We start from the raw sequence: 27,772 nt of genomic DNA on the forward strand, positions 1-27,772 counted from the left end.
GTCCACAAGGGTAACGAGCTCGTGTGTTTGAGTACGCCTTGTTTCATGGAGCGTCTCAAAGAGTTTCTCATACTACTCTTGGAGGACCTCATTCTTCATTGCTATTTTGTTGTTCTGAGCTTCTAGCTCATCGACTTTAGCTTGAAGAGCAAACCTTTTTCCTTCCTTCTTTCGTTGCTTTGCACTAGGTGCAAGAGGGGTGTCATTCTGTGTGATGTGGCTTCCTTCGCTCCCCATGTTGGAGAGGGATGCCTGGTCAAAAGAGAGTGTACGAATGGTGGAAACCAGCTTGACAAAGCTGAAGAGAATGGGAATTAGTGTCGTTCCCACAGACGGCGCCAAATGTTGATGCACAAAATCAGTGAGGACTTTGGTACAACAGAAAATGTTAAGTTTGTGACCTTCGCTAGATTGCTCCGTTCACTAGTATGGATAAGTATGTAAATTGATAGAGATAGGGAAGCAAACACAAGATGTACGTGGTTCACCCAGACTGGCTACGTCCACGGAAATTGTGAAGGGTTTACACAAGTACATAGGTTCAAGCTCTCCTTTAGTGAGTACAAGTGAATGATTTAGTACAAATGACATTAGGAAATATTGTGAGAGAATGATCTATATTTATAAAAGAGAGTTTCTAGTTTCATTCTGACATTGACACGTGTCGTGTTGTGATTGGCTTCTGATGTTGACACGTGTTGCGCTATGATTAGCTTCTGATGTCGACACATGTCGCATTGTGATTGGCCTCCTAGTTGGAGGGAAACTCTTCTGAGTCCTTGACGGTATAACGTTGACCGGTGCTCAGTAGTTTCGGGATTGGTCAAGTATGGTGCAAACAGATTTAGTGATGGGATGTTGGTTATAAATCATTATGTGAAGGATTGAGAAATTGAAGTAAAGAATCATAAATATTGATAGTTAGTTAAATTAATGTTTAGTTGAGCTTGCCACCGATAATTATTTCCGAAAATGAATAATTCAGGAGTAGGGCGTTACAACTTATGCATTTTATGCCACATTATATATATATATATATATATATATATATATATATATATATATATATATAATTGGAAATGCTATAACATGGTTGAGTATCAGATTTCATCATGGTTTATCTATATGTATATTACCTACACATAATTATTATGAACGCTTTGAAGTGCGAAGGTGAACGCAGGACACCTAGGTAAGTTCAGGTGAGTTTATGGTTTTAGTTGAAATGATGGGGTTATGGTATGCCTACATGTATGTTTAGGCAACTCCGACCTTGTTGTATAGGTTGCAATGATAGGCAACTACGACACTGTCGTACAGGTTGCCTATGAATTATATATGATACAATAGATACAGTTAGAGCTCATAAACTTGCATCCCGGTGTTAGTGCTCCCGTCCATGGCCAGGGCACAGTCCTTCACGTGATGTTCACTTCCCGCACCTTACGCTCATTTTGGATCCAAGGTAGGTGCACAGTCCTGTCGTACAGACCACTATAGGTGGTTCCGACTCGTAGGTGACCCGCGATTATTCGCACAGTCTTCATGTGATCATAGCACTTGAGCGTATTTATTTACACCCAATCCTATCGTACAGACCACTTTAGGTGATTCCGACTTGTGTGCAGGTATACTTATTGAGCTATGGATAAGTCGTACAGGTCACTAGAGGTAACTCCGACTTATGAGCTAGCATATGTGATGAAATATGTGATGAGCTAGCATATGTGATGAGATATGGATAAGTCATACAGGTCACTAGAGGTGACTCCGACTTATGAGCTAGCATATGTGATGAGATATGTGATGAGCCAGCATATGTGATGAGATATGGATAAGTCGTACATGTCACTATAGGTGACTCCGACTTTGTTTGCTAGTATGGGTTATTAATCACATGATTATTGATATTGCTGATGAGATGCTGTGTTATGGTATATTTATGATTTTTCTGGAAATTATATAGGTATTATAGCGAGGAGTTATAATGTTTTATATGGCTTCTATTAAAATTTTATTTTCAGGGCCACTCACCCTTGTCTTGTTTTTGCCCTCCAGGTTTTGTTAATTGAGCTTTCTTATCGTCGAAGATTCGTGATGATTCTTAATATTGGAGATTATTTCGAGGGTACGATTCTCAATTCACTCTACTGTACTTGCTTATGCTCTAACGTCACGTGTAAAGTGGGTTCATTCCCGCTCACCAGCGCATTCTGGTATTTAGGCACTCTTAGGTTTAAATTTTTTTTCACATTTTTTTTTCCACATCATCATACTTTATGGCTTCGTCACCCTCCAGGTGTCGGCCAGCACAGCTCGATTCAGAGTCCTAGTGGACAACTCGGGTTGGGGTGTGTCAAAAAATCCTAAGACGCTCTCATAGAGAAAAACAAGCTCTTTTTGTCGGATAAACGTTAATTTTGAAGTTTTGGATCCTCTAACTAAGACATGAATCGGTTTATGTAAGAGTTGAATTATTGGTTTATATGTCATATACTAACGTTATGATTGTTGTGGGCTGTACAAGTTTCCCAAATCTTTTCATGTTCATTTTGGACACTATTTACCAAGGCTTCTACTTAATTTACATAACATAATCATGACATCGTGCTTTCTTTTATTGGATAACAACAGCTTGTTTCATTGTTTTTGCATTCTTCCCAGCTTTTCATTTGATTCTTCAATTCACCACCATTCTAACTCTCTTCATTACACCACCACTCTCACTCTCTTCATTGCACCGCCTTCTTTTGGTTAACTTTCTTTGCATGTTCTACTAAAATTGAAAAAGCCAATAAAAAAATTTATATATATATCAACGTTTATATTTTCCAATTTTTGTTTGTCCCTCGATTTAAATTTTGTCATTTCACCTTTGTCTTAGTTTTACTTTGCAATTTTATTCCCCAAAGAACATTACTTATTACAAGAAAAGGGAAAAAGGAAACAAAGGACTTCCTGTCATTTCACCTATAACCTATATGTGCTTATAGGTTATAACTTATAAAAGTCTTTAAATCATCTAAAACATAAAAAACTCAAATTCATATGCAACATGCATCATCGAGCAAGGCAACCACAGATTATCAAGCAACATTGTAGAGGATGATGAAGACTCCATCAAAAACAAATGTTGGAAGGAGAAAACGTTAGAGGAGAGAATGCTTTGATTTTGATTTTTAGTTTATTTTTTAAATGGGTTTAAAGATAAGTTAACATATATATTGAAGGTTGAAAGCTGTTTAGCCAAAATGATCTCTGAGATTTGCATAACTCCTCTCTTTAGTCCCTAATATTTGAAATCCATAGAAGTGGTCCCTGACATTGTTCATTATCAATCATTTTGGTCATTGGATGAAAAATTATGTTAAATAAGGATCAAAATGACCAAATTACCCTCAATTTAATAAACAATAGGCCAAAATGATTTGACCAAAATTGAGGGTATTTTTGTCATTTTATCCTTATTTTATCAAGATTTTTCATGAAATGACCAAAATAATTGATTGTGGACAAACTCAGGAACCAATTCTATTGATTTCAAATCTTAGGGACCAAAATGAGGAGTTATGCAAATTTCATGGATCATTTTGGCTAAAAAGCCTATATTGAATTGGGTTTGTAAGGGTAGTTTAAGTTGTAAAGTTGGGTTTAAAGAGATATTGATTGTTTAATTGAAAATAATGAGGGTGTAAAGAGTAAATTGGGCATAGAAAGAAGTTATACGAGTTCAAATAAAATTTTCTTAACTAAAAATTATATCTCTAATGTTAACTGATCGTAATTAAATATTGGCAATATATTAATTAAATAATGATGATATATATCAACTAAAATAATCATAAATCAAATCTCAATTGTTTAATTGGTCATAATCAAATCCAACCACATAGCAATAAAAATTAACAACATAACAATCAAATATTGACAATTATAGCAATCAAAATCAATTGATCATATTTTTTTTAGTAGTGCTTTGAGTTGTTTTTTCTTTCAAATTTAGAAAGTTTTTGTAATAATAATGTTTGGCTCCTCAAGGTTGAGGAGTTTCTTCTAAAAACATCTCGTGACAGATTCCCAACTTTGTAAATATAATCAAAACCGTTCATAGCATAAATTACTTTCTTAAGATCATCTCTGTATAAAATTAATTAAAACCAAAGTACACCGTAGCAAATAGGTAGACAGTGATAATGCTTTTACCAAATTTGTTAATATGTTTTTATACAGTTTCATAGCTAAGCGATCTCATATCTTATTGATTTTTTGGCAAAACAATCTTTACCAACATGATTTATAATATTAACAGTTATGATCATAAGTACGAAATTCCGTGAATTGGTCACAAGGTATTTTTAAAAGGTACTCCTAATCTCGATTAGCCAAGTTAATCCCTTTTTCCTCAAAAATATATATAATAAGAAAAACAAAATCAAAAAATCTGTCTTTATACCGTTTTAAACTTAACAATCGACCTAGTTCATGAGGATATAGATGCAATATGTTTGATAATTCAAAAAACTTGAAGCAAGGAAAAAAAGGTCCCATAAATCTCAGAGACAACCTAAACCTATGCCATAAGCACCAGGTCTCAACGTAACACAATTTCATATTGACATCCATATCGCCGCCATATGATTAGATCCTACGGAGTACTGGATCAAAGCGGAGTGCACCACTGTACTCTTCCCGGCCTCGGTTTCGCTCCATTGTTTATAAAGGCGAGCCATATCCTGATCGCTTCTTCTCTTGGAACCAAACATTATGCGAAACATGGCTAAGCTTGCTGCGTAAATGATGATGTTCTCAGCCACAAAGGCCGGCATAAGATGGCCCTTTCGTGGCGGGCGAGGTAAGCTGCATTTAACCTAGAAATCAACCAAGAGAAGAGAACAAGTCAATACACAGTTATGTATAAAAATATATTAGTTTCCTCTGTGTGCAAATGGTGCCAAGAGAATCTAATATGACAATTCACAACTTCGGTCATTGAAAGTAGGGGGTTTTTGTTCGGTTCTTTCTTGCCTTAGAAGAACCATTAATGCAAGTAATGTAATAAAAAAAATAAAAAATGTCTGCATTTCAACAGAAGCAATGCATGTCATGCGAGGCCATTTTTTTAACAGTTTATGAATATTTCCATAATGGTTAATAGTTAATACAATGACCTTTTCACATGGTTAAAAGATTAAAATCGACAACATATATGTTTATATATTAACTCGTTCAACTTTAATTTACTAATTATAATTCAGTTAAAAGATGTTGCATTAACAGAAAAGGTGAGCAGATGTACTTATCAACGTCCGGTGTAGCCAAGGGATCATCCAACTCTTCTCTCTGTTCAACAGATGGGATAGCACCTCCCGCAGTTGCAGCATCTTGACCTTCAACCTGAAAACAGAACATCCAAAAATATACTCAGAAAAGCAAACAAGTTGCAATCGTTAAACTATCACGTCAATTCCTAGTCCCAGTTGTAGATGAAGTACTCCAGTACTAGCTTGCTTAGCTGAACAATATGGAAAGACTACAAGTTGAAAGGTCTTTAAAGAAACAATAACAGATAACAGGATACATGCAAAACTGAATTTATAGACTAGCCTGTTGAGGATATTGGCCATAGCCAGCATATGCACCATATGCATATAATGATGGATCAGGAGTCGCCGCCCCGTAAGCATAGGCATCGTAGCCTTGTCCATAACCATAATATGCAGCCCATTGGTTTGGATCTGCTTGCTGACCCCAGGTACCAGGTACGTCCTAAAATGAGGCAGTTTTTCATGTTATGCTTGCAACTATAAATGTCTCTTTTATGCATCTGTAAGTGGATGTAATAAACTCGAGTTCTCTTCCATGCATTGTACATCAAGGAAAGAAGAAATAAATAGAGAAAAACGATATCATGCAAAAATTAAATCACCTGTTTAGCTGTTGGGCTCCTGCCCCAAGAAATACGGACTACTTGTTGACCGATCATCTTTCCCTGCATCCTTTGGATAGCTTCTTCAGCAGATGCCCTGTATGGACAGAAGTGAAACCAATAAACAACAAAAACTAACATTTTGTCTTTCTTCGGGAAGTTGGATGGCCAGACAAAGACATTGCAACATTCTTTTGCCTCTTTCCTGCATACTTATGCGATGCCGTTTGTTCAAGCAAAGGATAAAATCGACAAGGGCTAGCCTAAATAAACCAACAGTCTAACTCTATTTAGCCATGTATTTGGAAATCAGTAGGAGGGGCCAAGATGGAGGGCAAACCATTTCTTAAGAAAATGGAACAATCAAGGGAAGGCCTAAATGCTAAACAAACCTTGTCCCAAACTGTACAAAACCACATCCTTTGCCGACAGGAATCTTGACATAGAAAATATCTCCAAACTGCATAAAAGTTTGCTTGAGTTCATCCTCCGCCACATTAGGATCCAAGTTACCAACAAAAATCTGCATTGGACATAATCGTGTAGGTCGTAAGAGTAATATATTAGACACAAAAACGAAATAAAGTAATAAAGTTAAGCATGTCAGACTTACAGTGGTGTTGTTTACGTCATAATCTGCTGTAGGAAGCACGGGAACTGCTGGTGTAGTGTATGCTGGGACAGGATATACCGCTGCCAGAAAAATCCACAGGTAAGTGCATTGAGTCAGGTTAACTAGACTTTTTTCAAGAGAGCATTGTGAAGGCAACGTAAGCTTAATCCATGAAGACAAATAGGAGCACATCTTGTCCACAACTTGAATTTATTGCTATACCAGATTATGATATGATCTTACCTTTTGCGGCAGCATATTGTTGCTGAAAACCAGTGGTTTTCTTCGGTGTTGCTGCACTGATACGCATCGGTCTACTTGAGCAATACTGACCATTCATTTCTGACATAGCTCGGTTCCTTTCAGTCTCATCAGCAAACTTGACAAACCCATATCCCTTTGGGCGTCCAGTGTTAGGATCAGTCACAACCTTGGCACCTCTAACTGATGGATAATTAGTTCGAAAGGTTTCTTGCAGCATATAATCTGTAACATCAGGGGCTAAATCGCCTACAAAAATAGAGTGCTCAGGCCCAGCATCAGGACGTCTTTCCCCAATACCAAAGGAAGCCCAGTTTAGCCTAAAAGTTTGTTCAGTTCCAGGCATTTGTGTCCCATTGTAAGCATGCAGAACCCTTTCCGCTGCAGCATGAGAAACAAATTCCACAAACCCATAACCCTCCGGCTGGCCAGTGATTTTATTACGTATTATCTTTATTGAAATTACCTGCATAAAGTAATCATCTAACAGTAAAAAATAGCACACTGTTATAGAATTGCATGCTTAGTTTAAACTTTAAATTAAGCCACCTATCAAGCTTGCTTTGTTTTCTTTTGTGGATGGGAGTCTGGGACACAAAAAAATTCATTAAGCAATATAAAGAAAAAATACAACCAAAGATGGATGAGATGTCCAGCTATGTTGAGACCCGCAAAACTAAATTCTTTAATATAAAATATCCACTTCCATCACCCTATCATCAGACTCTATTATTTCATTCAAACAAATTTAAACAGAATCCAAAACTAGTGTACCACAGAATTTCAACCAATATAGCCTGAAAAGAACTATCACTAAATTCTGAAGCTACCGATGCTGAAGGGGAAGGCCAAAAACGAAGTCTATCCCATTGAAGGTTTAGCCTCCTCCTCTCTTACTCCCAAAAATTCCTTCTATTCCTCTCCATCCACACCCCAAAAATATTTCCGAGGACCGACATTTCCCTAACATCGTGCCCATCTTTTTTCCATAAAAAATTATACCTCTAACACAATAAAGCAACGCAAGAAGCTGGAGTCACAAGCTTGAATGGGCCTCCCTAAACAGTTTTCTCCACAAGATCAAAGGATCAAAACAATAGAACAATGAACACCACCAAGGCTGTTTCCTCTTTACCGTATTTACAAGTACATATCCTCCCATGAGCTATGATCCAAGCAAACACCCATACCTTGGGAGGTACCTTGGCCCTTCAAATTGCATGAAAGGGAACGAGAAACAATTGCCAAAATGTTAAATATCAGAAGTGTGGCTTGCTCTCTTAACTCTTCTAGAATAACCACAAAGTTTAATCTAGTAAACTGAATAGAACCGTCAAAATCATATTGGCAATTTCACTTGGCCTTTTCAAAAAATGGACTACTAACCATCTAGTGATCACAAGACTCCAATCACACATGATTTGATAATCATTTAGACACCAGCCATGGGCTCTACACCAACTTAATTTCCAATTACAAAGCGACAACATGCAACATATCCTCATCCTCGCTGAAAAAATGTCAGTTCCCTAATTTTTTTTTTCTTTCCCTAGTTTGGGTTACAACGGAAGGGAATCGAACCCTTCACCCAGCCTAATCCAAACACTTTTCCTCACCCACCCTCATCACTTCAGCTAACAAAACAACAATAGTCGGCTACAAAGACGATAAATTTCTGTTTCTCGTAGACTCAATGCCCCACCCTATACCTATAAATTAGCCCGAAATATGTATTCACAAAGCCCGAAATACATATTCACAAAATCCATGGTTTATCAATAACCTAGCAAACAACTTTTGAACCAAAGACGCCTCCATCAGTCCAGTCTGTAATTGTAACACAAATATATACTTATATACTCCAAAAAATATAATCAACCCCTAGAAGAAAGCAATTCCAGGCAACCCCAAACAACACATAACAACAAGCAAAACGCGAAATACCCATTTTTCTTCCAAGTGAATAATGATTATTAAACACAAAATTTCCAAGCAAAACCCTAACAGATAGTATACACATGAAGAGAGAGGGGGAGGGAGAGACCTCGCCGGTGTGAGCAAAGCAGGTATTGAGGTAGTTTTCGTCCACCCAATACTGTAAATCCCCAATCCAGAGGGTTCTGACCTCCTCCACTGAAGTTGGCTGATGATGATGCTGGTACCCCTGAGAAGACGTGGTAGGAGCCGCCGCCATCATACTACTCGGCGGCTGAGGCTGAGCGCTCATCATTTTTCCACCGGTATCGGGAACAAAGAAGGAACCAGCAGCACCCGGGAATAACAGCTTTGGCGACAGCGTGTTCTTGCCCCGACTAAATCAATCAACACTCCGTTTTTGCTTCCCCCTCTGAAAACAGAACCCCTTTCTAGCCCACGAAAAGGATGGAGAATTTACTTTTATTTTTTTGTTTTTGTTTTATTATCTAAGAAACTAACGAAAATTCTAAAAAAAATTTAGTTTTAATGGAAAATGATAAATAAATGTGTAATGAATAGTAACAAGAAAAAGTAAAAATATGGTATTTCGTTAAAACTCCCTATTATGTTTGGTGAGAAACAAATATATGACCTCTCATTTCTGATCATGATTGATAAAAAGTTAAATAATATTTTTCTCTTTTTATTGTGATTATATTTTCATTCAAGCGATGATACACAAAGAAGAATGAAATGAAGTGAGAGGGCTGGGGTTAGGGATTTTTTTTATAATTATTTTTAGGTCTCCAGGTCACTTTTTTCTTAAAAGGAAAAACAACTTACATGAAACATGTTTATCATCATGTGACGTCCAAATTTAATAATACAAAGACACATGAGAAATTTACATATTGCCACGTAAAAAATTATAGACACAAGAGATCAGGAATGGTCACCCTTTAATTTCTGGAACACTATAAAATTGAGAAAAGTTCTTTAACTTTGATTAATAATATGATAGGATTACAACCTAAAGGCAAGGTGACCTATTTGTAATGTACTTAGCCCTAAAACTCTAGGAATCCAAATAGGGGAAAAAAAATAACAAAATATAAAATAGATCCTAAAATACTAAAATCTCGTTTTGGACTGATCATTTTCTTCGTATCTATATATAATCGGCCCAAAATTGACATGTCAAATGAAAGTTACTTGGGACAAAATTGGTGTTATTTTGGGCTCGGGAAAATTAAAAGAAGGAGGTTGCGTTTAATCAAGTAAAGTGATAAGAGAACTGGTAATTACGGGTTAAAAGGTTATTTGTTGCCAGCTTCTCTTCAAAGTGGATGTTTGGACTGGTAAAAGTTACAATTTGGCCGAATTCTGACTAGGCTTATTGCAACAAGTCTTGTAATAGGCCCAAAACTGACATTCCAAATAAAAGTTGCGTTAATGTGAACAACCCAAAAAGTCCAAAACATCCACCTCTGGGATATGCTAACAAATAACTTTTAACCCAATTTTTCAATCACTTTTCTTGATTAAATGTCTCCTCCTTTTAATTATCCAGCCCTTAAAATAGCACGAATTTTATCCTACATGACAGATGTATTGTTTTATTGAATCAGGACATCATGCAGTGGTGAATGTTTCATGTAAGTCATTCTCCCTTTAGAAACGTGATTAGATTTGTATTTTATTTTTGCTGGAAAAAGAAAAGTGACTAGATTAGAAAATGCCAAAATGCATGCGCTTCATATAATAATGGTTCATTTGTAATTGTGTAACGACATGGAGCGTTTGAAGCGGCTTCCAGTTCTCGTCTCACGCCGTGTTCTTGTTTCGTTATGACCCCAAAAAGGTCTCCTCTCTGTCTCCCGTTGAATCTGTGTCTCTTTGTCTCCAAATTCAAAGCCAAAACCGCCGCTGCCGGCGCCGCCTCACATTCCATGGCCATCCCAGCTGTAGTTGCCATCTTACCTGTCGGCGTTCTCTTCATTCTCTCTGGCCTCATTGTTAATCTCATGCAGGTACATACGCAGACCCGTCTGATGACATTAACTACATAAAACTTGCTTCACTTTTAAGGAAAACAAAAGTTGTCCTCCATTTTGATCGTTGCATGGAAATTGAATGATCCAATTGCATGTTATGGAGAATGTTGAGATTTTTGAAACCTAATTTATGCCAGAACGCATGATGTGAATGATGAGAATTTGTGGTAATTCAATGACTCTATTTCATGCAAAGGAATTCGAGGTTCCAACCCATCACGTAATTTTGATAGATCGGATAATCGTAAAATATTGATATCAAGGAGTGTTTGCTAACTAAGAATCGGAGTAAGCATGAATTAAAGCCAGGGTCTCAAGAATCAACTTTAATTTGCATTCATTATACAGCCGTGGGGTTTCTATAATGTCTCCGTTACTTCGAGTAATTTGATCGTAATTGTAAGTATGAAACACAATGGTACAAGTTTGGAACACAATGGTACAAAATTATGAGTTGCTGAATGTGTTTTAACGTGAAAAAATTGCAAAGATGAATTATCAGGACACTAATTTATATCTCAATGAGAATTAATTGAACAGAAGTAACTATCATAAGGCTTAAACCTTCTACCTATTTATCACCATCAGAAAATAATGCCTTCAATAGGTGCTTACTTCCAATATGTTTTGGCTCAACGTATGGCATCCTTGCTGCATATAAGGCCCTGCACTTCCATGCCACATGCACACGCACACATAGGCACATACAAGAATGTTCAAATGTCTCGCGTAACGCGTTAAATAATTGTTAAAGAAGCGCACCCTGTTCTAAGTTGTTGGATGAAAATCCGACCAACATATCGTTTACTTACATGCTCTATGCTTTTACGTCCTATAGATCGTTCCATTTCATCCAGTGGCTTCGAACATGGGTTTACCTCACTAAACTAATTAATGGTATTTTCCTTTGATTATTCAATATGTGCTTGCAGATGGTGTGCTTCCTCCTTGTTCGTCCTGTATCAAAGAGTATGTATAGAAAGATCAACAAACTAGTAGCAGAATTGCTGTGGTTGGAGCTCATATGGCTCATTGATTGGTGGGCAGGAATCAAGGCATGCTTCTTTCTTAAAGTTGTTCATGTTTATGCCTTTACGTCTCATTTGCTCAACAATATTATCGCAGACCTATCTTTTAGCAGTCGTAGCTTTTTCGAGATAAATGCACCGTGGTAGGATCTATATGATTGATCAACCAATACATACACATCTTGGAACAAATTGATAATCTCAAATTTTTAGTATGCTCATTGCTTACAATATGTAGGGGTTGTTGAGTTATTGGAAGAGTGTGATTGTATGAACAGACAAATTAAATGATTGTATGAAAATCCAAATCTTTGTGGTTCTGCAAAAGCTAAATATTTATTGAAGCTTCAAAATGAGCAGCGAAGGAGGAAACTAACGAACACCATGATGCAAAATCTACTTTGAAAACCATGTTTTTAGAATGGTTTTTCTTTTTACATACTCCAAGTTGCCTTGGATTGCCATATATGCAGAAGAAACATACTCGTTGCTACATTTCTCCGTGCTGACTTTTCAATCTTAAATCACGGTCTAACTAGTTGGAACTTCTTCTGCAGGTTGAGTTGTATGTAGATTCAAAAACTTTTCAATTAATGGGTGAGGTGACAATTATTAATTGGTTGTATGCCAGAATTCTTTCAGTCGAAGAGAGGGAATTAAGATTTTGATGGCAAAAGAAAGAAAAGTTGAACTTTGTTTACATTTACAAATCTCTCAAGTCGACTGACTGTTTCCTTGTTTGAGGAATTTTCAGGTAAAGAACATGCACTTGTCATTTCCAATCACAGAAGTGACATTGATTGGCTTGTCGGATGGCTTGTAGCTCAGGTGCTTATCTTTCCAAATATATCTCTAGCAGTCATTTGTATGATGTTAAACAAGCATATTAACTGTTGACGGTATTTTAAAAGCATATAATTTTCTGAGTTCATGAAAAACAAGTTACCATCATGGGGTCCGCGACCTTCCCTCCCCCACTTTGTTGTTTTTCAACTGTTAACCTCAACAAAAAATTTCAGAAAACAATATCTCACGTTGTATCTTGTGTCTTTGTGTTTCCTTTATTCAGAACACCTCAGACCGCACCCTTATAGTGAAAATGAGATTTGAAGTAAAGTTGGCAGAGTTAGAAATTTATTAACCTCCTATATCTTTTCGATTGTGTTATTTCTAGTTCACTGATCGGTATCAATGTGTTGCTAACAGCGCTCAGGTTGCCTTGGTAGCGCACTAGCCATCATAAAGAAAGAAATAATGTTCCTCCCAGTGAGTTTTCACTCAACATGTATCTTTCTGTTCCTATTGAAGTTAGTGATGGATTTATGTTGTATGTATTTAGTTACGCTTTCCGTAATTAGCAGGATTAAGAAAACCAGAATCTCTGCTGAAGTACTAATTATGCCAGCTTAAGTTATTTGCTTCACCAACTAAGATTTATCAACTTTCTTAATTTTTTTATTCGATTATTTAGTTGAATTCTTGTCACTCTCCTCATTCCAACTGTTACCAACTCATTCAGATTGCCCTTTTTCTACTCAATCATCTAATTTGTATTGTGATAAATCTTTCGGTAAGGGTTGATAACATGGCAAATGCACACAGGTCATCGGTTGGTCAATGTGGTTTTCTGAATATGTCTTCTTGCAAAGAAGATGGACAAAAGATGAAGGCACATTGAAGGTATCCTTAAATTTGTTTACATGTATATGTTGACACAGTCTTCTTCTTTGTCATGGTATAACTCATGGGTTCTCCACTACAGTCAGGTTTTCGAAGACTAGAGGACTTCCCCATGCCTTTTTGGTTGGCTCTCTTTGTAGAAGGAACACGATTTACGCAGGCAAAGTTAATGGCAGCTCAAGAGTTTGCAGCTTCTAGAGGGTTGCCTATTCCTAGGAACGTCTTGCTTCCACGGACGAAGGTAAATATACTGTATTTAGAAGTGAAGTCTGACCGAATCCTTAATATGCGACCTACTTAAATTAAAAGAAAGAGCAATGCATCCTTGCCACATTATACGTTTTTAGCTGCACTACTTTTTTCTTTTCTGAATTTTTTCTGTACTTGCAGGGGTTTGTTTCATCGGTAATCCATATGCGCTCTTTCATTCCAGCAATTTATGACTGTACACTGGCCGTCCCCAACAATCAGCCACCACCTACATTGTTGAGAATATTCAGAGGGCAATCTTCTGTGGTAGGACCACATAACTCTTTCTTCATATGCTAATAAAGTTATATTAACCTTATTTTGTTCCTAACTGCATCATTAGTCTCTCATAGGGAACATCACACTTTCTGTAATCCTTCTTACCTGCAGACGTCATTTAGGACGTACGTGAGAGTTGTAAACATGACATGTAATTGGATGTATGAACCGTATGCATAACACGTGAAATGAATTTTTAGCATATAACCACAATAAACATTAAGGATGCTACCAGAACTGGGGAACAAAAAAGGAAGATACAAAGTACTCATGAGTGTGCAGAAACAGGACAGACATTCTGTAGAAGGCGGCATTTCGTGCTGGCCTGGTGTGCCGTTGCATCCTTATGCATGATCTTGTTTACGGGACTTATGCTTCTGTTAAAATTCTAGGCCATAACTTCTGGAAAATGAAATGGGGCTGATATATTATCAACTGTACTGTTTCCATGTAGAGCTGAGGCCAACAGTTGTGGGAATAGGTTAGGAAATAATGTTACTAACTATAAGGAATTCCGATTGTTGCAGTTAAAATTACAAATCAGGAGACACTCAATGCAGGAGTTGCCAGAAACGGCTGATGGAATTGGACAATGGTGTAAAGATGTGTTTGTTACCAAGGTATAGTAATCGATGCAACCTTTCTTTTCTTTTTCTCTTCTTATCTGGAATCTTCCCGTGCGTGAAACTTTTCATACAAGCAATATTTGGTGCGGGCGGAACCGAACATAGGACCTAGAGCCCAGGGGTGAATGATTGAGCTACAATGCCCTTCGTCGTGACTATATATTTGATGTTATGTTCTTCTTTTTTAAAATCTCCAACTACCAGGATGCCTTATTGGAGAAGTACTTTGCCAAAGGTTCATTCAGTGACCAACAACTTCAAAACATTGGCAGACCTACCAAGTCCTTAATTGTAAGATCTTTTAACTGACCAAATTACCATTTCCCTCTTTCTATCTTTTAATCTATGGAGGAAGAGGCTTCAAACTCAGTTGCAATTAAGGAGCCGAATGGGATACATTCTCTTGACCAACTGACTTAACTCACATTTTCTTGTTACTATTATATAGGTTGTCATACTTTGGTCGATCCTCCTTGCCTATGGAATTTACAAATTTGTGCAATGCTCTGCCCTCCTAGCCTCATGGGAAGGCATTGCATTTTCAGCAACATTCTTGGTCCTTATTGTAATTGTCATGCAAATTCTCATCCAGTCATCTGAGTCAGAGCGTTCTACTGCTCTCACGGTACCCCAAAAAGACCCATCACAGCAGCGACTCATTCAGAAATGATCTTCATGTGTATATATATTTAGGACTAACAACAGCCAACCCACATGTATGATCATGTATTTTCTTTCTTTTTTGGAAATATATAAATATAAAATATACAGATTGTTGTAAAACTAACTTTGAGAGGTGGTGAGAGAGAGAGGTGCTCGGGTATGTGAGAATTGTATATTCATCACTGGCCTTGTACTTTTTGTTTATACTAATCATGATGGACTTTTTTACCTTACAAGTAATACAAAGCCAATAAGGATTTGATCTTCAAATTCTATTTCCACAATCACATTTCTAATTGATAATAGTATTTACAACACTCCCTCTTTGAGTGTGAACAACTTAAGAAGTAGTCGCATCAAGTCTTCTTGATTCGGAGATGGCGGTTGTTGTCGTCAGTTGTTAGCAGGTACAATAATTGTTAACTCAAGTGTCATGCGATGGATCAACTTAAGAAGTTGTCGCATCAAGTCTTCAAGAACACTATCATAATCTAGAATAATATCGTGTGGTAGATCAAATGAGATAGCGATCGGATCCGAACTAGTTTGACTAGACTGTAGGTTGTTTTTTTTTTCTTTTTCCTCTTCCTAGGATACGTGTCACATCTCGATTCTGAGATACGTTAAGGATCGATACACGATGTCAAGACGTAATTATACGCCAAAGTAAGAATCAAGTTAGACTCGGTACTTCAGTAACATATATACGCAAGGCACATACTCAAAAAGGCCAGTAGTCTCACTATGTGAAGTACCAAAAACAAATCATTAGTTCAAAGTAGCGTCCCTTCGTTTGTTTCATCTCATGGCTGCATCTAATCCTTAGATTAGATTGTCTACGTACCCTAAGACGAGATCAAGTCATTCATGATTCACCATGTTGTTAAGCTCAAAAATTTATCATGGCATTAATTGGCTAGAAATATAGAGTTCCAGACAACTCTAAATGTGAGTGATGTGCCAATATATCATTACATCTTAAATAGCATTTCAATAAAAGAGTTCCGGAGAGATATGATATGACTTAATGTTAATTATTCAATTTAGTATAGGGACAAGTTTAGCTTTATGTAATGTCCATAAAGAATTGGAACATCAAATTATGAAAATTATTTATTATGCGTTGTAGAAATTGTGGCTTGCTTGCTTTGAGACCACAGTTCATGAAATCTAGTTGCGAGTTTTATCTTAGGACTTGGTACTTATGTTTATTACCAAGCTGCCGGGAACTATGGTAATGTCGTGGTTACCACTTTCTCCAATATTGACAAGTATTGTAAGGATGCTAAACATAACAGAAAGGAAAATACCTTCTCATTATAAAGGAGATTCAGAAACAATGAGTGTCTATAATGACAAAACCTGTGTTTGCAAGGACACAAATGACATATGCTTCAAGAATTGTGGTCATAATCATGACAGTACTAGTGATAGGGGAGAAATTTTTTATTGTGATCGGAACACGAGTGGTACACCACGTGTTTTTATATAAATAGTGAAAATTTTTATTTTTTTAAGTTATTAACTTTTTAACACCCATATCCCATTATTTGTATAGTGACACATGGTGTATCATCCCGTGTTCCCGTCACACTGAAAATCTCTCAGTGATTGGGTGTGTTGCATGGTGTTAATTCTTTAAGGGCGTGTTTGTTTGCACTCACTAAGCCTCACTGGACAAGACTGGCTTGGCTAAGAATATTAATTCGTATTTGGTGCAAGCCAGGACTGAGTTTAATGGGACTAACTCGGACTCGTTCCGACTAAACTCTTCGCTAGTTAGGTTTGGCGAGGCCGGGCAAAAAGGATGGGATTGCTAAGACCAGCGCTTCGCATCATCATTGTGTTGAGGCTTCGACTTCCTCAGTCATCTTCCAATAGATCTCCAACCCACCACCATTAAGCTTTTCTTCTTTGACTGTCGCATCCTTCTCGAGACCGTTAAGCATTCCGTCAGGAAGATGCGTCTGCAAGTTTGTCATCGATTTGTAGAGATCAATAGAAATCGATTTGCAAATCCGACAATTCGAGCCTCTGCAAATTGAAAAAAAAAACATTTAACTAATTAATTTTTTAGCATGGCCGCCCTCGCTGTTTTAGTTAGGTTATATTGCTCATTTCATTTTAGTTGTCATACAACTTAAACTCTATGTGCCTTGTGGACCAAAACCCGAAACTAACTTAAAAAGCCAATACAAACCTTTCGTATGATTAATTAACTAATTAATTAATCTTGACCAATCTCAATTAAACTATTCAATTCCTTATCCATCTCATTGATATTTCTTCACATTCATCGTTACTCGATGTACGATCCATTAGGTTCCAATTAGCGAATGAGTGGGGAGGGCTACCCCATCCTGGGTTAGGGCATACAACAAGCCTCTTTAAGGACTTAAAGATGGGATCTTAGTACCTTTCTGGATTTTTTACAAATCACCCATCAAGAGAGATTGCCGGCAGCAAGACTCAAATCTAAACTTTGGTATGATGAAGAGAATGATCTTTACCAACTCAATCAACCCTTGTTAACGGCAGATAACCATTGTCACTCTTATAATAATTACTAGGTTACTCTTTGATAAATTTGATAATTGAATCCGGGATGATTTATTGAGCGTGATTATATATAAAAGGATAGGAATATGTATTTACACACCAAGGGAAAATGGTCACCAAGTTACGAATTGACCGAAATTTACCGACCACAATACTTTAATTTTGACCAATTACCTAATGCACAGTAACTCCAGCACGCAAAATTACCAGAAAAATTAAATCTTTTGGTGCTGTTTAATACGATACAGCAGTGGGTATCATCATGGTATGCTATAACCTAGTTACCAAATTGCCTAACAATATTTTATGTCAAAGTCGGTGCAACTCATCAAAGTTCTAAAAGACGTTAGACACTAGTAGGATGGTGAACTGGGACTTAGCGCCTAGACAGTTAGGTGAGATCTAGGCAAATTTAAGTAAATTTATTATATATTGTAAAATAAGTGCCCATTTATATTTAAAAGACACATAATTGTATACATAAATTGTAAAATAAAATAACATATATATTATAAAGTATTAAAACATATTGAAAATATGGGGAATAAGTATATAATGAGTGTTCATCCAAGTATTCAACAAGTCTCTTACATTTTATTGAAAAATAGAATTCCAAAATAAAAATTATCGATTTTTTATTTAAGTGAGAATCTCGATCTATACAGGTGCCTAGGTGGATTTAGATGGACGCTTATGCAGGTTTAGGCAAGCTAGGTGGACACGTCAACGGGTTTAAGCATACTTTCTTAATTTTTAAATGTCTAAGAACTAATCAGAGCGGTGACCAACTTATAGCGCCGCCTATATTTTTTGAACAGTGCTCCTTGATGTAGGGATCGCAAACCCTAGTGCAAGCTAGATTTTTTGGTACGTCCAGCCCGATCGCACGACATTTTTATAGTTATAGGTACGTCCCAAAAAGTTTACAATTATATTGAGTTAATTACTGTACCTAAATTCATAAAAGAAATTGAACTGTACCAAGCCAATAGACTAGGTTACGTGAGGTCCTTGCCAACCCACCTTACAAAATAAGGAAAACTAATGAAAAATGTCCGAAAACTTTGAGTTTTAACGATAAGGACAAAATAAAAGGTAAAGTGAATAGTACTAGGATTGACTTTTTAGTGTAAAAATGTAATTTTAAATAGTTACTTTTGAATCAATAGCCACTTAGTACTATGGTTTAGTGATATTTTTTCCTTTACTTGTAAGTGAGGTTTTATGTTCAATTCTCGTTAAAGGCGAATTTGAACAATTATTGCTAACTCATTAAAAGGTTTAGTCCACTCCCCGGCCTCTTTAGTATAAAACTCGCCCACTCCTTTAGTATAGAATATATTTTGTTCAAAAATAAATAAATAAATAATAGTTTTACAGGTGAAACCACTTTCTTTTTTTTTATTTCAGACAGAATAAGTAAAAAAAGATGAGTATATAAATTCTGAATGTGTCATATTTGCCGATAAACAGAAATAACAGCTTACATATTCATACCTACAAGTATCCTTTCTTTTCCTTTTATAGGACCCTCGATCTCTTCACTCCGCCTTCGCTCTCTGTCTCTTATCTGCCTGCAATTGTAGGAATTGTGCGTGTGTGGCCATGGAGGTTAGAGCTGTATTGTTCTCAATTCCTTTTGGACTGACCTTTCTTCTCTTTGGTCTAGCTATTAATCTTATCCAGGTCCTTATTCTACCCTAAAATAGTCGTTTAAATCCTTTCTACACTATAATAGTTGTGATGCGTAAGGTGGCATAACTAATCATACTTTACATTTAGGCGATTTGCTTCCTCACCATTCGGCCTTTGTCGAAGAGTGCGTTTAGACAGATCAATGGAGCAGTTGCATCATTCTTATGGTTGGATCTCATTTGGCTCATGGAGTGGTGGGGAGGCCTTAAGGTATACGCAAATTTGCATCACTTGTTGTAGACCTATATATAACAAAGGTTAATTCTACATATGGTCAGTTTTTTTTCCTTCGTGCATTACATGCACTTACAACCTCGCGTATCTAATACTTTGGAGCTACCATACGTTAGTACTACTACTCATTCTTTTGACTAATAAATACGGACTTTTGATTTCAGGTTAAGTTGTACACAGATTTGGAAACTTATCGACTAATGGGTAACGAGAATGTATTACTTTATGGATAATGCTTGCATTCCCCCCTTTGGGGGATGAGCCTATTTCTCCACTTGCAAATAACATATCATCACCGTAGAAACTTCATTATTGAAACTGTTCAATTTCTTAAGATTCATTTGAACATCATCCCTACGAAAATCATTCGAATAAGAGTTCGTTTAGTCATTCAAATGTATCCAATAAATCAACAGTGTAAGGATCAAGTAACATATTCATGATGAAACCTCCATTTATTTGGTGCATTTGAATAACTAAACGAATTCCAATTAGAATGATTTTGTAGGGATGATCTTCAAATGAACCTTAAGAAATTGAACGATTCCGATTATAAAATTTCTATGGTGAAAATACGTTATTTGCACGTAAGAAAATGAATCATCCCCCAAGAGGGAACACAAGTACTATCCATATTTCATTTCTGAGATATTCTTTGTTAATATATTTCAATTTCGAAAAATTATTAAGTTAGAGAAATTTACAGGTAAGGAGCATGCGTTGCTCATGCCAAACCACATCTGTGATGCTGATATACTGATGGGGTTGCTTTTAGCTAATGTACGATATTGTAGCTTTTTGCTTGTTAACTGGAAATAGCTAAAAATGTCAGCTAGCAACTTTCTTATAGTGTGCAACCTTATCAGTTGCAACCTGCTAAATTTTCTTATAGAACCCTAATTTAATGTGGATATTGCTTCCTACAGCGCTCGGGTTGCCTTCGTAGTGCGCTTATGGTTGTCAAGAAATCTTCAAAATACCTTCCTGTGAGTTTCTGAGGCAGACACTATATAATCATCTTAACTAGCTAGTGTGCTTGCTTTTTCTAGGGTTTAGTGTAGATGTACGTAATTAACATTTTGTTTATATATTTCAATATCACTTCCAAAATGGAGCAAAGTTTTCAATCCCTTCAACAAGTATAAAGCAGCATCAAATAGGAAAGGAAAATTCATCAAGGTTTAAAGAATTTAAATATATATTAATTGCAACTAGTTTGTGCAGGTTTTTGGGTGGACTTCTTGGTTCCTAGAGTTCGTTTTCCTCGATAGAAGCTGGGAAAAAGATGAAAGCAACCTAAAGGTACAATTTTTCGAAATGAAATTATTTATACCGCAATTTCTCGCAGCCTCATAGATGGGATCCTGTTCGTGGCGGGAATTTTCGTGGGAAATGCTTCCTGGCCGACGAGCACACAGCTCCCTGAGAGGTTGGCGCCGGTTGATGCTTTCTGTCGGGCTTCTGCTTTACTGGCGGGCTTGTCAGGCAAAGCCTGTAGGGCAAGGCTTGTCGAGCAAGGTTGAAAGAGAAGGACAGAGTTAACTTTGAAAGGTGCCTTTATGGGGCCTTGAATGTAGGCCTTGAGGCTCACGATCAAGATTAACTTTGAATTGCTCAGGCGTGCCACTACCATCTTCAGCATGGTAGATGTAGAACGGATGTTTGAGTTTTAATTATATATATTCGAGAGACTATGTTAGTTATTGACAGGTGCCTTTGTGGGGCCTTAGGTGTAGGCCTTGAGGCTTCCCATAAATAACTAACTTAGTACTCAAACACATAAGGTTCCTTTTGTGTGTTATATGGGTCTTATAACCATCATACTTCTGATTACTTGAGCTCAAAGAGCAGAATGAATCCAAATAGGTGCCTTTGTGGGGCCTTGAATAGGCATTGAGGCTTCCCATCAGAACCCCTTCTATACTCAATGTTCTTGCCCGAGAAATAGGATGAATCCAAATAGGTGCCTTTGTGGGGCCTTGAATAGGCCTTGAGGCTTCCCATCAGAATTTATCCCGTACTCGAACGTTCTTGCCCGAGAAATAGGATGAATCCAAATAGGTGCCTTTGTGGGGCCTTGAATAGGCCTTGAGGCTTCCCATCAGAATTCATCCTGTACTCGAACGTTATATGGTCATCATAATATAACAGAAATAAAACCAAGTGGCAGGTCGATTACTTGCGCCCCAAGTAACTTCGGACTTCTTGTTATCAAAGCTTGTAGTGGATGGGTTAAGTCCACATCAGGTTCTTTTTTATGCCTTGAGGCCAAGGACTTTTAGGGTGATCAAATCTTATATGCCCGAAGGCTTAGAACTTAGATCTGGCTTGAACTGTGAAGACATATTCAAATCGGATTCAAGTGCTGAGAGAGTCTTTTAATAGCCATATTACTAGAAATAACTTGGATACAACTTGAAGTATACAACATATTGCTAGGCTAATGAATGAAAAAGACAAAACCAAAGCAGGTCGAGCAAGGTTTAACCTTGTCGGGCAAGGCTGATCGTCTTGCAACTTCCTATCTTTGTGGGTTAACAGAAGGTTTGAAGGCTTAGAAAAGGGGTTGGGAAATGAGTTTGCAGAAAGAAAATCGATACTACAGTAGGCTTTGAGCAGGGTAGCAGAGCTATTACAAAGGGTTTATCCCGAAAGGGATGAAGGCTTGGGTTGACTACAGCTTCGTTTTGAAGGCAAATCTGGCTTTGAGCAGAGTTTGTGCTTTTGTTTGTTTGTTTGAGTGTCCTTGATTCTGACTTCTCTTTCTCCTTTTATAGACACCTTGGCTTGGCCTCCTGTAGCAATAATCTTGCCCGAATGCAGTTTGAAGGATAGTGACTCATCAGCTATTTACTTGTACTGTCATTTAAAAGTACTTTTTGGGCTGATTAGCTGGCTGGTCTATACCACTTGGCCATTGGGTAGGTGAGCAAGTAGTCTGCATGGCCTGCACCTAGTCAGAAACGGGCTTCTCTTGTCTTCTGGACTTCGGCTGGGTTTTGACTGGCCTTGACTGGGCTTCTTCCTTTTAGGCTGCTCTTTGGGCCAACTTCCCCCGAGCCCAAAGTTTAAGTTTTGATCCAAACAGATCCATATAAGACTTATTAATTACCTTCGTTCTATAAGAGATGTGATCAACAATGCGGCCATTATTAAATATGGACGTGCTTGTAAAATTTCTCATAAACCTTTTGATAAAAAAAAGTTTCACTATACGCACTCTTGCATGCAGTTGAGTAAATTTGGTGATGGTGCAGGCAAGTTTACAGAGGTTAAAGGATTTCACCATGCCTTTTTGGCTTACCATTTTTGCGGAAGGAACACGCATGAGTCCAGACAAGCTTTCTGCAGCTCGAGAGTTTGCTGCTTCTAGAAAATTGCCTATCCCTAGAAATGTCATGATTCCTCGGACTAAGGTACGTAAAATTCCATGCAAAAATGTCAACTAAAAAAACACTTACACTAAAAGGAAAATATTCTAGCATTTCCCCTTTTGAATTTGATTAGCGATCATTTGTTACTCTCAGGGTTTTGTTACAGCAGTAAAAAATTTGCGCTCGTTTGTCCCTGCAATCTATGATGTTACTCTCGCTGTTCCAGAAGGACATTCTACTCCTTCACTATATATGCTAATGGAGAGGCAACATACAGTGGTAAACCATGGAGTTCCAATAAGTTTTAAATCCACTACAAATTATTTACGGTTTTTTTCTAATTGAAAAATTAGAAGTTTTATTTAGTGATATTAAATAAATAAACAATTTCTTATTCATACTGTTGCAGTCTTGCGTATCGGTAAATTTTGAGTGCAACTCTATCTTTAACACTGACTCGCTTGTTGTGAGAGATAAATACTTTGATAAATTACCGATTACATGAAAGAATGTCCTATGCACATGAGTGGAGAAATTTGTGTCGCGTGAATTTTAATTTTAATACAATGGGACTTGGGGACCACCTCCATGACCATCACCACAACTATGGACTTTTTGACGCCACCACTCAATTCGGGTAATATATAGTGTCTGTTTGGGATTGTTTTTAGATGACTAAAAGAATTTTCAAACATTTAAATAAAACACTTTTAATTGCCTTTGCTAAAATTCGTTTGAAAATGTTTTTAAAATGACTGAAAGCATTTTTAGAGAAAATATTGTTAGATTTCAAAAGTGTTTGAAGTTGGAAGAAGCACCAGTTATGTGCTTCTTCTGGAAAGCACTTCAAGTGTTTTTGCAGAACTCACTTGCATTTTTACTAATTAAGAAGTGGTTCCAAAAATATTTTTACTAAAATTGCTTTTAGCTATTTTAAAAGTACTTTCAAACGAGCCCTTAGAAGTACTTGCGTGCACATTAGTTGATTAGTCACATAGTAATTTCTGGTGAAAACAAGTAATGCTGGATCGAGATAAATAAATAAATTTCAGCTGCCCATCCGTGTAATTTCTATTTTTCACTTATATTTATTGTTGGTTTTCTTTCCTTAGTACTAAGTCTTTACATAAAATTTAGGTCAAAGTACATGTAAAGCGATACTCAATGACTGAATTGCCAGAATCAGACGAGGGCATTGCCCAATGGTGCAGAGATAGATTTGTGGCCAAGGTACGCATGAACTTTGAGCATTATAACACACATATGTTCGTATATGTATAAACTTACTTCATACTTATACCCTACCTACTTTAGCATATATGTATATAAATATCTTCATTTTTAGTATGCAAGTTCCGAAAAACAAACCCTGTAACTATACACAAACACACTACTCGCGCGGTGTTTAGAATTTTAAGTGTCACTCTTAGGTAAAAGTATAATAAATATACATCACAACTAGAAAAATTCCAATGCACACCATGAAATATAAAGCAAAAGGCCTTGGGATTTAGATTTCCAAATAACCTAACAGTGGCCCTTATTAAGATTTTTTTTCTTTCACTACAACTAAGGGAAAGTAAGATAAAAATAATCCGTGCAAATATAAATAATTAAAGAATGAAAAATAAAAACTAAGAAAATAAATATTAAGTCTAAAGATGAGAATAAACTTACAACAAATAAACAAAAAGCAGTAGATTCGCGTTTAAAAGTCCGTAAGTAATTTCATTTATCAGCCTAAGTTAATCGACATTTCATTTTCTAATATAGGTTAACAGAATCACTTTTCCTAGGACAATGAAAACAATTGTTCTTTCCAACTATGATCATATATCGTGCTAAAATTTATCTTCATTGACCTCTCTTTGAAAGCAGAAAATGTTAATTGACCCAATTTTGGTATTGGAAATATTTTGCGACCTCAAAGAAATTAGTTGCTCCTAAAATTCTAAGAGAAAGAAAAGCATAAACGTTTTGTTTGTAATTTAATATGTTGAGGTTTTAAATCCCAAAGACCCTCAATTTGCTTTATATATATATATATATATATATATATATATATATATATATATATTAATGATGCTGGTATTCGATTGAAAATATATTTATTTAAAACCAAGTAAGACTTACAAACTTTTCGTCTATTGACGATTTAAGAACTGGACTTGGACCTCGCAGGCATCCTTGATGGTAATTAAATGCAAGTGTTTCAAAATGAAATACAAGTGTTTCAAAATGAAATACAAGTGTTTGATATATATATATATATATATATATATATATATATATATATATATTTATCAAAGATACAAACAAATGATTAGTTTTCTTTGCTCTTTCTAAACATATAAGTTTTGTGGTTTTCTGTTTTATACAAGGATTCCTTGTTGGACAAGTTTAAAGCTGAGGGTACCTTTCCCGGCCAAGAAATTCATGACACTGGTCGATCTATTAAGGCATTGCTCGTAAGTTATTCTCTACTATTTCCCTTCCTTGTAATAAATTTGTATTATTTTTTCTGAAAAAGTTCTCTCTCTCTCTCTCTCTCTCTCTCTCTCTCTTGTAACAGGCGTATACGAGCAGTTTTTGTACACTCTGCCTTGCGATTTTCGAGCTGTTCCAAAAGTTCTCTCTTTTATACACATGGGGAGGGGTGGGCTTGTTAACAGCTTCTTTTCTTACCATTATGCTCATCATCCATATTTTCATCGAATACACAAAGTTGCCGAAACAAAACGGAGTTAAGACCACTCCATCACGAAAAGGTCAAGCTAAAGAGGAGTAGTACCATGCTGCAGCTTTTGTCAAATTGATGCAGACATAGAGTTGAAGTTTTTAATGATTTTTATTGTGAGAAATGATCAATTTACAATGTGACCCGAGTAATTCAATAAATGGGGTATGTTTCAGATGGGGGTCTTGTGAGTCTCTCTTCGTAGACTAATATATTCTCAAGTTTATAAAACTTTTGATAATATACGTATTGTTGCAGTCCTAATTATTGTAGTAATGCAATTGTGTAATCCTTATGGGATTTTGTCATATTTTTTAGATAGTATTCTGTTTAAGTTGTTATACCTAAAGGCAATAATTTACCTTTCCTACTACTATAAATAAAGGCACAATGGGGGTGAGAAAACACACCTCAGAATTCACTCCATTCTCTCTATGCTTGCCGCACACTTCTCTAAATCTCTCTATAATTCTTCAGTCAAAAGGCCCTACAATAAGTTATCAAGACGCTTTTGATGCTGCGAAAAATAGAGTTTGTTCATCTTTCATGAAATTATTACGTTCGAATCATTATAATTTTGATTAGCTTTTTATTTATTAGATTAATACACTTTTAGTTATTTAATTTACTTTTTCTGTGTTGAATGTGATTCAATGCATTGGATAGCCAATCAATCGGTCTTAACCTGGAGCACGACAAATCACTCGGTTCGTAAGACTCATTTACCCAGAAGAGAAAGAACACATCATAAAATGAATCCATACTGGATCAATGTCTCAACAATTTCTATCTCATGAGATGAATCCGGATTATGCCCAAGACTTGGAAGTTCTTGGTCCAGTATACTAGTTTGGATGAGATATGGAATTCGAATGAGATTATTGTCAATGTTGTCTTCACTTATATGGTAGCTACTGACATAAATGAAAAGCGAGGATATCGTATAGTGTTTCATTGATTAGTTACAATGTAAAACTAATTAGACCACTGAAATTACAATCCAAGTTTAATTCCTTACAAAAGTGTGTTTGGACATGCGTTCCAACACTAGCAAGGTAACCATGTTGTGTTACAAGTGGGAAAGGAAGCATAATGAGATTAATGAGATAGTGCAAGGTAATGCACACCTTATGGTGCAAGGCTTCTCTCAAACGCTCTGTGATTGAATGTAGCATTACGAATATTGTTAGTGTTTCTCCATGGGGATATTGATACGAAGATTTACATATAAGTTCCTGAAGAATTACATGGACTGGTTCAAGTAGTTCCAGACCACATAACACTCTTTCAACTTGTTTAAGGTGTTCATTTTACAGATTGAAACAATCCGAACGGATGTGGTATACCTGTCTAAGTGATTATTTGACCAGTCAGGGATATGAAATTATGCCTTTACGTGTTAAATTGAGAAGTTATATTTCGAATTGCTAAAGTTGCTGTTTATGTTGATGACATGAATCTCAATAAGACTCTTGAAGAGCTTGAGAAAACTACCTTGCACCTGAAGACGAAATTTGAGATGAAGGCTCTTGAAAGAACTAATTAATGCCTTGACCTAAAGTTCAAGGTTGTTCTGAAGGTATTTTCATCAACCTGTCAAACTATACCCCAAAGGTTTTACCTATTCAAGTATACCTATGATCTTCCATACACTATATGCAAATGAGATTCGTAAAGAGGTTATGGAATCCGAAGTTCCATACCTAAGTTCAACTTTGAGCTTTTTTGTACTTAGCTCATTGCATTAGACAAAACATTTCCTTCGTTGTTGATCTATTGGTAAAGATGCAGCATTACACCTACAAGCAACCATTGAATTGGTATTAAAAATGTTTTTCCGCTACCCTAAAGATACAACGAATTTAGGCTTATCCCTG

At 36.5% G+C, this 27,772-nt stretch overlaps 3 protein-coding genes across 3 annotated transcripts; 2 read left to right on the forward strand and 1 right to left on the reverse strand.

The window, feature by feature from the left end:
• Positions 1 to 4,434: 4,434 nt before the first annotated feature.
• Positions 4,435 to 9,213, reverse strand: LOC103407912 (polyadenylate-binding protein RBP47B'). The gene is made up of 8 exons (XM_008346788.4): positions 8,845 to 9,213; positions 6,783 to 7,266; positions 6,540 to 6,619; positions 6,319 to 6,449; positions 5,927 to 6,023; positions 5,605 to 5,766; positions 5,297 to 5,394; positions 4,435 to 4,868 (listed from the first exon to the last, which is right to left on the reverse strand). The coding sequence occupies exons 1-8, from the start codon at positions 9,028 to 9,030 to the stop codon at positions 4,778 to 4,780; spliced, it is 1,329 nt and encodes a 442-aa protein (XP_008345010.1). The 5' UTR covers positions 9,031 to 9,213; the 3' UTR covers positions 4,435 to 4,777.
• A 1,223-nt stretch (positions 9,214 to 10,436) lies between these two features.
• On the forward strand, positions 10,437 to 15,566 carry LOC103427354 (1-acyl-sn-glycerol-3-phosphate acyltransferase 3-like). The gene is made up of 11 exons (XM_029100070.2): positions 10,437 to 10,747; positions 11,704 to 11,826; positions 12,357 to 12,396; positions 12,554 to 12,627; positions 13,006 to 13,065; positions 13,402 to 13,479; positions 13,562 to 13,720; positions 13,870 to 13,995; positions 14,535 to 14,627; positions 14,838 to 14,924; positions 15,082 to 15,566. The coding sequence occupies exons 1-11, from the start codon at positions 10,565 to 10,567 to the stop codon at positions 15,301 to 15,303; spliced, it is 1,245 nt and encodes a 414-aa protein (XP_028955903.2). The 5' UTR covers positions 10,437 to 10,564; the 3' UTR covers positions 15,304 to 15,566.
• A 3,752-nt stretch (positions 15,567 to 19,318) lies between these two features.
• On the forward strand, positions 19,319 to 26,319 carry LOC103427435 (1-acyl-sn-glycerol-3-phosphate acyltransferase PLS1-like). The gene is made up of 11 exons (XM_008365489.4): positions 19,319 to 19,541; positions 19,638 to 19,760; positions 19,949 to 19,988; positions 20,491 to 20,564; positions 20,711 to 20,770; positions 21,009 to 21,086; positions 23,042 to 23,200; positions 23,312 to 23,437; positions 24,296 to 24,388; positions 25,540 to 25,626; positions 25,731 to 26,319. The coding sequence occupies exons 1-11, from the start codon at positions 19,461 to 19,463 to the stop codon at positions 25,944 to 25,946; spliced, it is 1,137 nt and encodes a 378-aa protein (XP_008363711.3). The 5' UTR covers positions 19,319 to 19,460; the 3' UTR covers positions 25,947 to 26,319.
• Positions 26,320 to 27,772: the final 1,453 nt, after the last annotated feature.

This window comes from Malus domestica, chromosome 03 (genome assembly GCF_042453785.1).
Source record: "Malus domestica chromosome 03, GDT2T_hap1".
Lineage (NCBI taxonomy): Eukaryota > Viridiplantae > Streptophyta > Magnoliopsida > Rosales > Rosaceae > Malus > Malus domestica.